Consider the following 16857-nt stretch of genomic DNA (forward strand, 5'->3'; position numbering starts at 1 on the left):
TGTTACAGGACGACACCTGGGGGAGAGCACCTGCTGCCCCCCATGTGCTGCGCTCACAGCCGGCGCTCTGCCGTTACATTGTTACAGGACGACACCTGGGGGAGAGCACCTGCTGCCCCCCATGTGCTGCGCTCACAGCCGGCGCTCTGCCGTTACATTGTTACAGGACGACACCTGGGGGAGAGCACCTGCTGCCCCCGATGTGCTGCGCTCACAGCCGGCGCTCTGCCGTTACATTGTTACAGGACGACACCTGGGGGAGAGCACCTGCTGCCCCCGATGTGCTGCGCTCACAGCCGGCGCTCTGCCGTTACATTGTTACAGGACGACACCTGGGGGAGAGCACCTGCTGCCCCCCATGTGCTGCGCTCACAGCCGGCGCTCTGCCGTTACATTGTTACAGGACGACACCTGGGGGAGAGCACCTGCTGCCCCCCGATGTGCTGCGCTCACAGCCAGCGCTCTGCCGTTACATTGTTACAGGACGACACCTGGGGGAGAGCACCTGCTGCCCCCCGATGTGCTGCGCTCACAGCCGGCGCTCTGCCGTTACATTGTTACAGGACGACACCTGGGGGAGAGCACCTGCTGCCCCCGATGTGCTGCGCTCACAGCCGGCGCTCTGCCGTTACATTGTTACAGGACGACACCTGGGGGAGAGCACCTGCTGCCCCCGATGTGCTGCGCTCACAGCCGGCGCTCTGCCGTTACATTGTTACAGGACGACACCTGGGGGAGAGCACCTGCTGCCCCCCATGTGCTGCGCTCACAGCCGGCGCTCTGCCGTTACATTGTTACAGGACGACACCTGGGGGAGAGCACCTGCTGCCCCCGATGTGCTGCGCTCACAGCCGGCGCTCTGCCGTTACATTGTTACAGGACGACACCTGGGGGAGAGCACCTGCTGCCCCTGATGTGCTGCGCTCACAGCCGGCGCTCTGCCGTTACATTGTTACAGGACGACACCTGGGGGAGAGCACCTGCTGCCCCCCGATGTGCTGCGCTCACAGCCGGCGCTCTGCCGTTACATTGTTACAGGACGACACCTGGGGGAGAGCACCTGCTGCCCCTGATGTGCTGCGCTCACAGCCGGCGCTCTGCCGTTACATTGTTACAGGACGACACCTGGGGGAGAGCACCTGCTGCCCCCGATGTGCTGCGCTCACAGCCGGCGCTCTGCCGTTACATTGTTACAGGACGACACCTGGGGGAGAGCACCTGCTGCCCCCGATGTGCTGCGCTCACAGCCTGCGCTCTGCCGTTACATTATTACAGGACGACACCTGGGGGAGAGCACCTGCTGCCCCCGATGTGCTGCGCTCACAGCCGGCGCTCTGCCGTTACATTGTTACAGGGCGACACCTGGGGGAGAGCACCTGCTGCCCCCCATGTGCTGCGCTCACAGCCGGCGCTCTGCCGTTACATTGTTACAGGACGACACCTGGGGGAGAGCACCTGCTGCCCCCCGATGTGCTGCGCTCACAGCCGGCACTCTGCCGTTACATTGTTACAGGACGACACCTGGGGGAGAGCACCTGCTGCCCCCGATGTGCTGCGCTCACAGCCAGCGCTCTGCCGTTACATTGTTACAGGACGACACCTGGGGGAGAGCACCTGCTGCCCCCGATGTGCTGCGCTCACAGCCGGCACTCTGCCGTTACATTGTTACAGGACGACACCTGGGGGAGAGCACCTGCTGCCCCCGATGTGCTGCGCTCACAGCCGGAGCTCTGCCGTTACATTGTTACAGGACGACACCTGGGGGAGAGCACCTGCTGCCCCCGATGTGCTGCGCTCACAGCCGGCGCTCTGCCGTTACATTGTTACAGGACGACACCTGGGGGAGAGCACCTGCTGCCCCCGATGTGCTGCGCTCACAGCCGGCGCTCTGCCGTTACATTGTTACAATCATAGTGACTGCTTCTCTGCTCTGGACCCCATATGTCGGGGTCTCTCCCATTCTGGTTCACGCCTCACACTGGAGATTCCATTTTTTCAGACTTGACCTCATTAGTAATAATTAGTGCAGCCGCATCTGATGCGTCCCCTGTGCCGTGGGGGTACCCGGTGCCGGGCCAGTAGATGCTGGGGGTTGTAGTCGCAGTGGCGGTGACCCGGTCCGTGACCCAGGGCGGTCAATCCAAGGGAAATTATATGTATAGGTTTTATTAAAGAGTCCGACTACGCCACCTGTGGAGTGCGGCTAAGGGGGGGGGGGGGGGGCGCCGCTGCGGAACAGTCCTCTGAAGCCGGTGGTATTGCAGCAAGGATGTTTTGACTCCCCACAGGAAGCGTTAGCTTCAGGGCAGTGTGTGTGGATGATGGTGGTTGTGCAGGGTGTCGCGGTGCAGAAATAACCACAGAGTCCGTATAGTGCAGTCCCAGGGTCTTTACTGGTAGCAATTAGACAGGCCTGGACTGGAGTACTGGCTAGTGATAAGAGTCTGGTCAGTCTGGGAGCAAGCATAGAGTCCTCCTGGGCAGGTGGAATTGTAGGCCTGCCCTTCTCACTATTCTCTTTGGCTATTCTGCTTGTAGCTGTGTTGTAGCCCACGTCCCTGAGTGTAACGTGCTGTGCTCACCCGTATGGCAGGCAGCTCGGGCCTTACTCATGCGTTGCTCCTACGTAGCGGTGCTGGTCCCTATGTGCTGCTGAGCCTCCGGGCGTCTGATGGGCCAGGAGACCTGCAATCTCCTGCCCTACGGTATCTGCTGCTGGGTCTGGAATCCCCCACAGCCTCGGACTCCGGTGTCCGGTCCTCTGTGTTTCTCTAGCTAGGACGAGCTATCTCCAGCTCCAGTCCCTAGCTCTTGTCTCCTCGATGTCCTAAACTCAACTCTCTACACTAAGACTAACTAACCCCGCCCCCCAGATACCAGTTGCTAAGGGGAGGAGCTCCCCTTGCTGGTCTGGAGCCAGGAAAGTGTTGCATGTTTAGTATCCCTGACTAGGGGACCCCTGCTTGCTTCCAGGAATTAAGTAGAAAGATAGGGGCGCAATAGCGCTGTTATCCAACAACAACCAAGTGGGTAAAAAGAAAATGTGCTCACCTTAATGAGTTGTGAAATGCACAACTCATGTAAGAATTAGTGACGAAGGGCTGCAGACAGCACAGAATCCCTAGGGATCTTGTAGGTAGTCTGTAGTAGGATGAAGTAGGTGCTGGTAAAAAATCCGCGCTCCTCCGTAGTGAAGAAATATGACGAGAGATTGTATAATTAAACAATCTTGTAGTTTATTGTTAAAAGCTACGATTACTACGCGTTTCGTGGACGTCCCGTCCACTTCCTCAGGTACATAGCTGAGCTGAGCTATGTACCTGAGGAAGTGGACGGGACGTCCACGAAACGCGTAGTAATCGTAGCTTTTAACAATAAACTACAAGATTGTTTAATTATACAATCTCTCGTCATATTTCTTCACTACGGAGGAGCGCGGATTTTTTACCAGCACCTACTTCATCCTACTACAGACTGCTTCCAGGAATGGCATTACCTCTTTTGGGGGAGGTAATGCCACTGTGGCCACCGGACCCCTGGGGTGCCACATTCCCCCCTAGTTAATTTCAGTACTCCCGGACTGAGAATATTTTTCAAAAGTAACAAATAACAATAACAAGGCACACAGAAAATTATTAACATTACAGTCTTTAACAGGTTACAGTATAATCTGTAACCAGGTGTCCATTCCACTGAGCAAGGTGCAACTTGAACATGAGGGATTCGTCCGAAAACCCTCAACGTAGGCCCTGGGCGTGGCTGCAGGGCATAGATGATCCAGGTGTTGGACCACGTCTTCGGCCACGCCAAACGGGTTTTTGTTCAGTGGTCTTTAAATATAGCAGCAATAAGGGGCACTTTAACAAGTGCAACTATTTACAATGGAAAGTTCTTTGGTTATTCACCGTCCATAACCTACAAGTCTTTATACCCTTCCCGGGTAACTAAATGCACACATGACCAACTTTTGCAATTCACTTTTAAAACACAACTTTTCTGCTTTACCCTTACGGGTAACTATATACAGCATACATTTTACTTCTCTTATACTTTAATTCTTTACATTTTAGTTCCTCCAGCGGGCAGGGGGCTGACCTTTTGTACTCCTGGTCGATCTACGTAGTACATTGGTAGTTACTGCTCTACCCTGGTCCCTTGTGTCTCCCCCTGGTGTGGTGGATTCAGTGTGAACTACACTACGGGTAGTCTGAGGTAGCACTGGTAGGCTGGGTAATCTCCTACGAATTCTTTGACTCACCCTGGGTACGACAGGTTCACTGCCAGCAGAGGATTGATTCTCCTGGTCTGCTGATGATGAAACTTCTGTCTCTGAGGCCGACTGGTCTTCCAGCTGTTCTGGGACTTCTGCAGATTCCGGTGATGGTCAGGACCGGTACTACAATTGCATTGTTCACCTGCGTCCAAGACCGGGGAAATTTTCCGAGTACTGTTTGGACCACCTCCTCCACTCCTTCTGTGGGTTGAGGGTTGTCTTGATCTTCTTCTGCGTGTTTCAACTGTTCAGGACATATCTTCAAGTGGTCTCTTGAGACTGCCGCTGAAGTTTCCCCTCCATCTTTACTGATGAGGCACACTTTGGTGTTATCGTAACTCGAGGGTAGGACGGTGTATGGCTCAACCTCCCGCTGGTCATCTAGTTTGTGGAGTCGTCTCTTTCTCTTAAGTACCTGTTCTCCAGGTGACAATGGAACTGCAGGTGCGTGTTGATTGTAAGTCTTCTCTTGCTTTTGTCTTGCCTGGGACAGACTTCTTTCAACACACTCTTGCACTTTGCGGTATTGTTGCTGCCGCTCGGTATCCCAATCCGCATCTGGTGAGGTTGTCTCTGGTGTTAGGACTCCCATGTCCAAGTCGATGGGCAGCTTACCAGGTCTTGCCCTCATCAGGTAAGCAGGTGTGCAGTTGGTGGAGTTCACCGGGATGTGATTATATAGATCCACCAGATCTGGCAACTTCTCTGGCCACAGGCTATGTTCTTCAAGGGGCAACGTCTTCAGCAGGTCTATCACCATCTGGTTCATCTTCTCACACAACCCGTTGGTTTGGGGGTGATACGGCGTTGTCCTGATTTTCTTGCAGCCGTACAGGTTGCAGAATTCCTGGAACACCTCTGCTTCAAAGGCTGGACCTTGGTCAGTAAGCACACGTTCTGGGTAACCGTCCGGGTGACAGAAGTGCTGTTGAAATGCCTTGGCTGCCGTCTGAGCCGTCTGGTCTTTCACTGGCACTACTACCAGGAACCGGGAGTAGTGGTCTTCTATGGTGAGAGCGCAGACATAGCCTGACCTGCTTGGGGCTAGCTTCACGTGGTCCAAGGCTACCAGTTCGAGTGGCTGTTTGGTGATGATGGGCTACAGGGGAGCCCTCTTGCTGTCACGGTCTTTTCATCTCAGGTTGCATGGTCCGCACTCTCGACACCATCTCTCGATTGCTTTCCTCATGCCAGGCCAGTAGAATCGCAGGACTTCCAACTTCTTCCATCCGAAGTGTCCCGCTCCATCGTGGCACGCTTCTAAGACCATTGACGCATCCCGCCTCGGGACTACCACCTGCCAGACCAGTTAATGTGTCCGGGGGTTGATACTTCTTCGACACAGCTTCCCTTCATAGATGAATAGCTTGCCCTTCTCCTTCCACAGCTGTTTGGTCTCCTGTGGAGCATCTGGATCAGGGCGCGAGTCAGCCTGTGTCAGCAACTCCTTTACCAGGCGGATAGCCGGGTCGCTATCCTGTGTCTCTGCCCATCCATGGTGGGGCAATGGGTTGAACGTGACCTCTCTATTGGCGTAGCACCTGTTCTTCACACAATGGGAGCACTGGGTCACCCCATGACGATCAAAAGCGGGTATCTCTATCTCTTCCAGCTCTTCCAGGTCTTCTCCCCCATCTGGCAAGTTGGGCATCCTGGACAGCGCGTAAGCATTTGCATTTTTGTGCCCAGCCAGATACTTGATGGTGAACTCGTAGTTAGATAGTCGGGCCATCCATCGTTGTTCCAGGGCACCAAGCTTCGCAGTTTCCAGGTGCGTCAGCGGGTTATTGTCTGTGAAGACCGTAAATTTGGAGGAGGCGAGATAGTGCTTGAAACGCTCTGTCACAGCCCAGACTACGGCGAGAAACTCCAACTTGAAGGAACTATAGTTATCGGGGTTCCTTTCCGTGGGCCGGAGCTTCCTGCTGACATAGGCAATTACTCTCTCTCTGCCCTGCTGTATCTGGGACAGCACTGCTCCTAGCCCCACGTTACCTGCGTCTGTATAGAGTATGAAGGGTTGGCCATAGTCGGGGTAGGCCAAGACTTCGTCTCCCGTGAGGGCCATCTTTAATCGGGTGAAGGATTCGTCTTCTGGCTTATCCCATTTGAACGGAGGCTTCGGGGTTTTGGCCTTCCTGTACTGGCCTACTTGGAGGTCCTGCATGGGTGCCGCCATCTTTATGAAGCCTTGGATAAACCTTCGGTAGTAGCCTACCAACCCGAGGAACTGCCGCACTTCCTTAATGGTGGAGGGTCTTGGCCAGTCCTTGATTACTGTGACCTTGTGATGGTCTGGTGCTACACCTTCAGCGCTTACCACATGACCTAGGTACTGTACCTTGGGCTTCAACAGGTGGCATTTTGACGGCTTCACCTTCAGGCCAAAACCAGCTAGGGCTTCAAACACCTCTGCCAGGTGCTTCAGGTGATCTTCATAGGACTTGGAGTATACTATGACGTCATCCAGGTACAGCAGGACTGTCTCGAAGTTCTTATGTCCTAGACAGCACTCCATCAACCGCTGGAAGGTTCCTGGGGCGTTGCAGAGCCCGAATGGCATGCAGTTGAACTCGCTGAGGCCCATCGATGTTGTGAATGCGGTCTTTTCCTTATACGCCTCTGCTACAGTAACCTGCCAATACCCACTAGTGAGATCCAAAGTAGAAAAATAATTAGCAGATCTTAATGCAGCTAGTGACTCCTCAATCCTGGGTAATGGGTATGCATCTTTATGTGTAATGCGGTTAATTTGCCTGTAGTCTACACACATTCTCATTGTGCCATCCTTTTTCCTTAAAAGAACTAATGGAGCTGCCCAGGGGCTACAACTATCTCTTATCACCCCAGCCTCCTTCATCTCTCGTACCATCCCTTTGGCATTTTGGTAGTGTGCAGGGGGTACAGGCCGCTACCGCTCTTTAATGGGTGGATGGTCTTCCGTGGGGATATGGTGTTGAACCTCTTTCACCTGCCCTAAGTCGAGCGGGTGTTTGCTGAAGACCCTTTCATACTCCTGGACCACCCGGTATACTCCATGTTTTTGGTGCTGAGGGGTGCAGTCAGTGCCCACGTGTAGCTTCTGACACCAGTCCTCCATCTGTCCCTTGGAGCCATTATCCTCCGCCGGTTTGGATGGAGGTAAGGGGTCCACTGTTTTTATAAAATTGTTACTGACGGTGAATAATTTGGCAAGGGTAGCATACCGGGGCAAATGGACTTCTTTCTCCCCAATATTTAGGATGCGGACTGGCACTCTCCCATGGCGGACATCAACCACCCCCTGGCTGTCAAGATGGTGGGCCTACTGTCAGAGTATACGGGCTCTACCAGGGCCTGGTAATCTCTACCCCTTAGACCAATAGCTGCCCGGCACCATATCAGCATTTCACTTCTTGGGGGCATGGCAATAGGGAACGGGTCACTCATCCTGACACTGCCAATTTCACCACCAGACAGTTCTACCTGCTGTCTTTTCATCAGGGCTCTGAACTCTCTTTGTAGACCCCGCTGCTGTCTGGAACTGGCGGTCTCCGCAACCTGCTGCAACAAGACAATAATTTATGAAAGACAATTTTCAATGACATTAGTGCCTAAGGTTATCATGGGGTGACTTTCTCGGCGATCAATGTCAACAATTATCATCCCTTGTGCTGGCAACTCTACTCTGCCGATTTTTATGGTCACTTCTTTATACCCCACTTGAGGTACAGGCTGACCATTGCTGGCATAAATACTAAGACGGTCATCCGGACGGCGGGTGATGTCTGAATCAGTCCAGTAGCGTTGGTAGAGAATGTAGGGGATAGTGGTCACCTGGGATCCAGTGTCCAGCAACGCGCTCATTGGAAAGCCGTCAAGCACGACAGGTAGGACCGGTCGTCCCCCCACATACTTGTCTCGCCAGCTTTGTGGGCCTGGTGGTCTCACTCCTGGGGGTTGGCCCTCTGCCCCAGGTTTTGCTCCTTTAAATTACAGTACCTTGCATAATGTCCTGGCTTGTGACAGCGGCGGCAGATGGGTTGTCCGTCCTGGTCATAGCGGTCACTGTTCCTCACTCTGGTTGGTGGAATCCTCCTCTGTTGTCGCCACGGGACGTCCTCTGGACTGGAAGCCAGCTGGATCTTCCCTTTGGGGGACACCTGCAAGGACTGCACAGTTTTGGTTAGTGCAGCTACACTTTTAGTCAGCTCTTGGACCTGAAGGTGCAGGTCTGTAGACGGATCATTGTCCAGAGTCTGTGCATCAGCCTCCACAGGCTCTGGGGAAAAGGGTGCCACCTCCTGGTGGTATGTGATAGCTGGGCGCCGGTGGGGTGCAGCGCCTCCTGGTGTTGGTTCTCGCAGCACCCGGATGGCTCTGTCTTTAAATTGTGCAAAGTCCAGATCAGGGTTTTGCAGAGCCATTATGCACAGCTGTGTCCGGTGGGCGCTGGACAGGAGCCCCTCAATAAACTGCTCAGTTAACAGTCTGTTCTCATCATGCACACTGTTGGGGTCTACCTGTTTGATGGCCCTCAGCGCCTCCTGCAGGTTTAGAGCATAGTCCCGTACACTGTCCTGCGCCCGTTGTTTGCACCCATAAAACTTCATTTTTATCTCTGCGGTGGTGCGGGTGTCAGAGGAGTCCTTTAGGCGGCCAGTATTTCCTTTACAGTCCCTTTGTCCCTGCCCGGCCAGGACTTCACTTCTCTCTGGGTGGCACCGATTAGCTGGCCTATGAGGATGCTGACTTTCTGCTCCTCGGACAGGGGGTACACTTTGAACAAACTGCACAGTCTTTCTTTAAAGTCACTCTGCGTGTGCGACTCTCCTGAGTACTGGGGCAACCACGCTGCCCCCGGTATATATGGCATGGAGAACGGCATTAGTTCCCTCCATATCGGGTGTCTTCCTCCCCCCTAGTTAACCGTGGCCTACCTTCTTTCACTTTGCTTCCGTAGGCCGCAGTTCCGCAGGCGATGGTCTCCTTTGAGGACCTGGCGTCGCTTGCTTCTGACGTCAGCGCTTGCTGGGGCTCCTTCCAGGACCTGGCGCTGCGTCAGTGCGTGAGGCGGGGCTTGGGCTTCGCGCGCTTCCAGCGGTTACGCCCCTCTTCTTCCCGCGCGGCAACCCGGAAATGGCGGACAATGGCGGGAAACAGCGGTAATTGGCGGGAAACTTCGCCACGGTATGTGACACAGTTCGTGAAGGCGCACAGTACCTGGTAGTAACGGGCACGAAATCCTGTTGACTACGCCAAAGTTGACGCGCCCCCTGGGCCGTGGGGTACCCGGAGCCGGGCCGGTAGATGCTGGGGGTTGTAGTCACCGTGGCGGTGACCCGGTCCGTGACCCAGGTAGTCAATCCAAGGGTAGTATATGTATATAGGTTATATAATGTCCGACTACGCCACCTGTGGAGTGCGGTTAATAGGGACCGCCGCTGCGGAGCAGTCCACTGAAGCCGGTGGTATAGCAGCAAAGGTGGTATAACTCCCCACAGGAAGAGTTAGCTTCAGGGCAGTGTGTGTGGATGATGGTGGTTATTGTGCAGGAAGTCAATAATAAACACAGAGTCCGTATAGTGCAGTCCCAGGGTCTTTACTGGTAGCAATAAGACAGGCCTGGACTGGAGTACTGGCTAGAGATAAGAGTCTGGTCAGTCTGGGAGCAAGCATAGAGTCCTCCTGGGCAGGTGGAGTTGTAGGCCTGCCGTGCTCACTATTCTCTTTGGCTATTCTGCTTGTAGCTGTGTTGTAGTCCACGTCCCTGAGAGTAACGTGCTGTGCTCACCCGTATGGCTGGTAGAGCTGGCCTTGTGGATGCTTCGCTCCTCCGTGGCGGTACTGGTCCTTTCGTGTGGCTGAGCCTCCGGGCGTCTGATGGGCCAGGAGACCTGCAATCTCCTGCCCTACGGTATCTGCGGCTGGGCTTGAAGGGTCCCACAGCCTCGGACTCCGGTGTCCGGTCCTCTGTGTGTATTCCAGTTAGGACGAGCTATCTCCAGCTCCAGTCCCTAGCTCCTCACTCCTTGATGTCCTAAACTCAACTCCTCTGCACTAAGCTAAACTAACCCCGCCTCTAGATCCAGTTGCCAAGGGGAGGGTCCTCCCCCTGCTGGTCTAGAGCCAGGAAGTGTTGCATGTATTATGTTCCTGACCAGGAAACCCCTGCTTGCCTCCAGACATGGCATTACCTCTTTTGAGGGAAGCAATACCACTGTGGCAACCAGACCCTTGGGGTGCCACAATTATTCTGTATGGGGCACTATGTGGTGCCCATTATACTGTATGTAGGACTATGTGGGGCCATTATACTGTATGGAGGACTATGTGGGGCCATTATACTGTATGGAGGACTATGTGGGCCCATTATACTGTATGGAGGACTATGTGGGGCCCATTATACTGTATGTAGGACTATGTGGTGCCCATTATACTGTATGTAGGACTATGTGGGGCCATTATACTGTATGGAGGACTATGTGGGCCCATTATACTGTATGGAGGACTATGTGGGGCCCATTATACTGTATGTAGGACTATGTGGGGCCATTATACTGTATGGAGGACTAGGTGGGGCCATTATACTGTATGGAGGACTATGTGTGGCTATAATACTGTATGGAGGACTATGTGGGGCCCATTATACTGTATGGAGGACTATGTGGGCCCATTATACTGTATGGAGGACTATGTGGGTCCATTATTCTGTATGGAGGACTATGTGGGGCCCATAATACTGTATGGAGCACTATGTGGGGTCATTATACTGTATGGAGCATTATGTGGGGCCCATAATACTGTATGGAGCACTTTGTGGGGTCATTGTACTGTATGGAGGACTATGTGGGGCCCATTATACTGTATGGAGGACAATGTGAGGCCATTATACTGTATGGAGGACTATGTGGGGCCATTATACTGTATGGAGGACAATGTGAGGCCATTATACTGTATGGAGGACTATGTGGGGCCATTATACTGTATGGAGGACTATGTGGGACCATTATACTGTATGGAGGACTATGTGGGGTCATTATACTGTATGGAGGACTATGTGGGACCATTATACTGTATGGAGGACTATGTGAGGCCATTATACTGTATGGAGGACTATGTGGGGCCAGTATACTGTATGGAGGACTGTGTGGGGCCCATTATACTGTATGGTGGACTGTGTTTGGCCCATTATTCTGTATGGAGGACTGTGTTTGGTCCATTATACTGTATGGTGGACGGTGTGGGGCCCATTATACTGTATGGAGGACTATGTGGGACCATTATACTGTATGGAGGACTATGTGGGGCCATTATACTGTATGGAGGACTATGTGGGGCCCATTATACTGTATGGAGGACTATGTGGGGCCATTATACTGTATGGTGGATGGTGTGGGGCCATTATACTGTATGGTGGATGGTGTGGGGACCATTATACTGTATGGAGAACTATGTGGGGCCATTATACTGTATGGAGGACTATGTGGGGCCATTATACTGTATGGAGGACTATGTGGGGCCCATTATACTGTATGGAGGACTATGTGGGGCCATTATACTGTATGGTGGATGGTGTGGGGCCATTATACTGTATGGAGGACTATGTGGGGCCCATTATACTGTATGGAGAACTGTGGGGCCATTATACTGTATGGAGGACTATGTGGGGCCATTATACTGTATGGAGGACTATGTGGGGCCCATTATACTGTATGGAGGACTATGTGGGGCCATTATACTGTATGGAGGACTATGTTGGGCCATTATACTGTATGGAGGACTATGTGTGGCTATAATACTGTATGGAGGACTATGTGGGGCCCATTATACTGTATGGAGGACTATGTGGGGCCATTATACTGTATGGAGGACTATGTGGGGCCATTATAAAGTAGCTAGGACTATACTGTCCGGTCTGCACTGTGCGCTGCGAGGATTCGCCGGTTTCTGAGCTATTGTAGAATTTACAGTAGATATCGCTCATGTAATGTAAGAAGTGAAATCTTTGCATTGTACTATATATATATATATATTTCTCTGCGGTATCTGTGCGTCATGAATCGTGGTATGTGTTAAAGGGGCCACTGAGACTCTTTCACCCGGGGCCCAGAAAAACCTAGAGCCGTGGATAAGACGTGACTGTATCTGCACTCACATTTCCGCGTGTTCAGACCAATAATCTGCTCCTCATTGCTGTGATTGACTGTGAGGAGCATGTGCCAGTCGTGCTGCGCAGCCTCCTTTTCCCAATGATTGCACCCTCAGCCCATACAGCTGGCCATGTCCTGTCCTGTTAACATGGAGGGGGTGCCAGGAGTTTCATGCCCTCCAGGAATGTGTTACCTGCGGAGGGGGATGTGGTGCAGCAGGTCGGGGAGGTCGGCCAGAGGACAGGGTCTGTATAGAGGGAGCAGAGCCCAGGTAGAGCACAATCATAGAATGAATCCTACAATGTCAGAGTTGGAGGGGACCTCCGGGGTCATCGTGTGCAACCCCCGGCTCAATGAAGGATTATTATTATTAATTATTATAGTGCCATTAATTCCGTGGCTCTTTACATGTGAAACAGGGGTATACATCGCAGAAACCATGACAATAATTTGAACAAAATCGAGTCACCGACTGGTAGAGGAGGAGAGAGGACCCTGCCCGCGAGGGCTCAGTCTACAAGGAGTCAGTAAATCATCTCAGACAGATGTCTGTCCGGCCTCTGAAGACGTCCATTGAAGGGGAACTCACCACCTCTCGTGGCCGCCTGTTCCACTCATTAATCACCCTAATTGTCAAAAAGTTTTTTCTAATATCTAATCTGTGTCTCCTTCCATTTAGTTTCATCCCATTGCTTCTAGTCTTTCCTTGTGCAAATGAGAATAAAGATGATCCTTCTACAATGTGACAGCCCTTGACATATTTGTAGACAGCTATTAAGTCTCCTCTCAGTCTTCTTTTTTGCAAGCTAAACATTCCCAAATCCTGCAACCGTTCCTCATAGGACATGGTTTGCAGACCAGTCACCATTCTGGTCGCTCTTCTCTGAACTTGCTCCAGTTTGTCTATGTCTTTTTTAAAATGTGGTGCCCAAAACTGTACACAGTATTCCAGATGAGGTCTGACCAAAGAGGAGTAAAGACCGATAATGACTTCACGTGATCTAGACTGTATGCTTCTGTTACTACATCCCAGAATTGTATTTGCCTTTTTTGCTGCTGCATCACACTGTTGACTCATGTTCAGTCTGTGATCTATCAGTATACCTAAGTCTTTTTCTCACATGCTGTTACTTAGTTCTATTCCTCCCATTGTGTAGATGTAATTTTCGGTTTTCTTGCCCAGATGTAGAATCTTGCATTTCTCCCTGTTAAATCCCATTCTATTAGTCTCTGCCCATTGTTGAAGTTGATCTAGATCCTTCTGAATCCTCTCTCTCTCTTCTCTAGTGTTAGCTATCCCTCCTAGTCTGCAAATTTGATTCATTTGCCTTCAGTTCCCTTCTCTAGATCATTTATAAAAATGTACTGGGGCCAGGACAGAGCCTTGTGGTCCCCACTTGAGACATTCTTCCAGTTGAATGTGCCACCATTTACGACCCCTCTTTGAGTCTGATCACTGAGCCAGTTATGAATCCACCTAACAGTTGCCTGGTCCATTGCATACTTGGTCATTTTTACAATAAGGACGGTGTGAGATACTTTGGCAAATGCTTTGCTGAAGTCAAGATATACTACAGTTGTGCTGAAAAGTTTCCACACCCCGGCAGAATTTTTGCTTTCTTGGCCTTGTTTCAGAGAATATGAATGATAACAAAAAAACTTTTCCTCCACTCCTGGTCATTGGTTGGGTGAAGCCATTTATTGTGTTTTCTCTTTTTAAATCTTAATGACAACGAAAAACATCCAAATGACCCTGATAACAACATAGAGTGCAACATGTAATGGGAAATCCCCACCCAATGCTGGAAATCCTCTGCTTGTCTTATCCGCCATTCACCTCCAGAGCTGCACTCACTATTCTGCTGTTACATTGTGTCTTATCCTCCAGTCATCTCCAGAGCTGCAGTCGCTATTCTTATCTTACATCGTGTCTTATCCTCCAGTCACCTCCAGAGCTGCAGTCGCTATTCTTTTCTTACATTGTGTCTTATCCGCCATTCACCTCCAGAGCTGCAGTCGCTATTCTTTTCTTACATTGTGTCTTATCCTCCAGAGCTGCAATCACTATTCTTTTCTTACATTGTGTTTTATCCTCCAGTCACCTCCCGAGCTGCAGTCACTATTCTGCTGTTACATCATGTCTTATCCTCCAGTCACCTCCAGAGCTGCAGTCACTATTCTGCTGTTACACCATGTCTTATCCTCCAGAGCTGCAATCACTATTCTGCTGTTGCGTCATATTTTATCCTCCATTCACCTGCAGAGCTGGACTCACTATTCTGCTGTTACATCATATTTTATCCTCCAGCCACCTCCAGAGCTGCAGTCACGAAGTGATGAACAGTGCCCGATGCAGTAACCTGTAGTGGTCACATGATGATGACATATCACATATCTGTGGAGGGCAGTGATAGATATGAGAGTCGCATAATACACAGGGATTGGTACATATATCACATACAGCTCTGCAGACATTTTATAAGTTTCACCAGTGGAAATCTGCAGATTCTAAAATGAGCCTTAGGCCACGGTCCCACTTTCAGTATTCGGTCAGTATTCTTTCTCAGGAGTGGGTGATAAATGCAGAATTGGTGACTTGTTTCTATTATACCTTTTCTCTGATTGTTCTTCACCTGCTTTTGGCTCCCACTCCTGAGAAAAAATACTGACCAAATACTGATAGTGGTGCCATGGCCTTAAAGTAATTTTGCCTCGGCAGCCATGCTGAAACGCGCGTCGGGGTGAGCGCCATTGAGGAGTGTGACGGCACATGCAGTAGATGTAAGTACATGCCATGGAGTCTATTTAATGATGTATTGAGAAGTGACTTGAGGTAAACTCGTAGCTGTGATCTCTCTGGAAGTCATTTATGCTTTTGCACACTGTGAGCAGTAATAGTTATTTTTTTAGCATTTATGGGATTCAGATAGTCGCTGTGTGTCTACTATCTACTTTATGTTAGTTATTGGTAACGTACATTTTCAGGCATTGTCATTCTACTATCTATAGTGGCAGCTTACAGGCACTTGCACTATATTAGTTATTAGACTTTTGTGGTAGATTTATTTAATGGTAAGTTGTACCTCAATTGATATTGTCTCACTATTGTGATTATTATTATTTCGCAATATCTTATTTATGTGATTCATATTCGTCCTTGTTATGGATAATAAATAAATGATTATTTTCACTTATCCATTGGACTTTGGCTCGGAGTGTGTTTCTCTTGTTTTCTAGTAATTATATTCACTTTGAGGGTCCGCGCCACTTCTCTACAGCTCCTTCATTGGGGAGTTACCAATCTCCCGGGTGTCTCTTTTTCTTTTTCTAGGACCTGTGCGGCGCCTCCACATGCGACACTCTAGGAATGGCCGACGTGGGCACCATGTGTGATCCTAAGCGCAGCTGCTCGGTGATCGAGGATGATGGGCTCCCCTCAGCTTTCACTACAGCTCATGAACTTGGTGAGTACCCCAAAAACAAAGAAAATGGACAGGGAGGTGGATGCAGTATAGTGTCATATAAAGTGAGGAATTAAGAGTCTGGTACCATGGACAGGAGGAGGAGGAGGAAGCAGTCTGGGACTGCGGAGAGGAGGAGGGAACAGTCTGGGACTATGGGGAGGAGGAGGGAGCAGTCTGGGACTGTGGAGAGGAGGAGGGAGCAGTCTGGGACTATGGGGAGGAGGAGGGAGCAGTCTGGGACAGTGGAGAGGAGGAGGGAGCAGTCTGGGACTGCGGAGAGGAGGAGGGAGCAGTCTGGGACTGTGGAGAGGAGGAGGGAGCAGTCTGGGACTGCGGAGAGGAGGAGGGAACAGTCTGGGACTATGGGGAGGAGGAGGAAGCAGTCTGGGACTGTGGAGAGGAGGAGGGAGCAGTGTGGGACTATGGGGAGGAGGAGGGAGCAGTCTGGGACTGTGGAGAGGAGGAGGGAGCAGTCTGGGACTGCGGAGAGGAGAAGGGAGCAGTCTGGGACTATGGGGAGGAGGAGGGAGCAGTCTGGGACTGTGGAGAGGAGGAGGGAGCAGTCTGGGACTGTGGAGAGGAGGAGGGAGCAGTCTGGGACTATGCGGAGGAGGAGGGAGCAGTCTGGGACTGTGGAGAGGAGGAGGGAGCAGTCTGGGACTATGGGGAGGAGGAGGGAGCAGTCTGGGACTGTGGAGAGGAGGAGGGAGCAGTCTGGGACTGCGGAGAGGAGGAGGGAGCAGTCTGGGACTGTGGAGAGGAGGAGGGAGCAGTCTGGGACTATAAAGAGGAGGAGGGAGCAGTCTGGGACGGTGGAGAGGAGGAGGGAGCAGTCTGGGACTGTGGAGAGGAGGAGGGAGCAGTCTGGGACTGTGGAGAGGAGGAGGGAGTAGTCTGGGACTATAAAGAGGAGGAGGGAGCAGTCTGGGACTATGGGGAGAAGGAGGGAGCAGTCTGGGACTGTGGAGAGGAGGAGGGAGCAGTCTGG

General features: G+C 51.6%; 1 protein-coding gene across 1 annotated transcript in view; it reads left to right on the forward strand.

Annotated features, from left to right (window-relative positions):
- Positions 1 to 16857, forward strand: part of ADAMTS15 (ADAM metallopeptidase with thrombospondin type 1 motif 15) — a 158540-nt gene that overhangs the window by 59398 nt on the left and 82285 nt on the right. The window contains exon 2 of the mRNA XM_073657475.1: positions 15737 to 15869. Within this exon, the coding sequence (XP_073513576.1) occupies positions 15737 to 15869 (133 nt within the window). The remainder of the gene's footprint in view (positions 1 to 15736; positions 15870 to 16857) is intronic.

Source organism: Phyllobates terribilis, unplaced genomic scaffold, assembly GCF_046119375.1.
Source record: "Phyllobates terribilis strain yellow unplaced genomic scaffold, ASM4611937v1 Scaffold_12__6_contigs__length_324123572, whole genome shotgun sequence".
In the NCBI taxonomy this organism is placed as follows: domain Eukaryota; kingdom Metazoa; phylum Chordata; class Amphibia; order Anura; family Dendrobatidae; genus Phyllobates; species Phyllobates terribilis.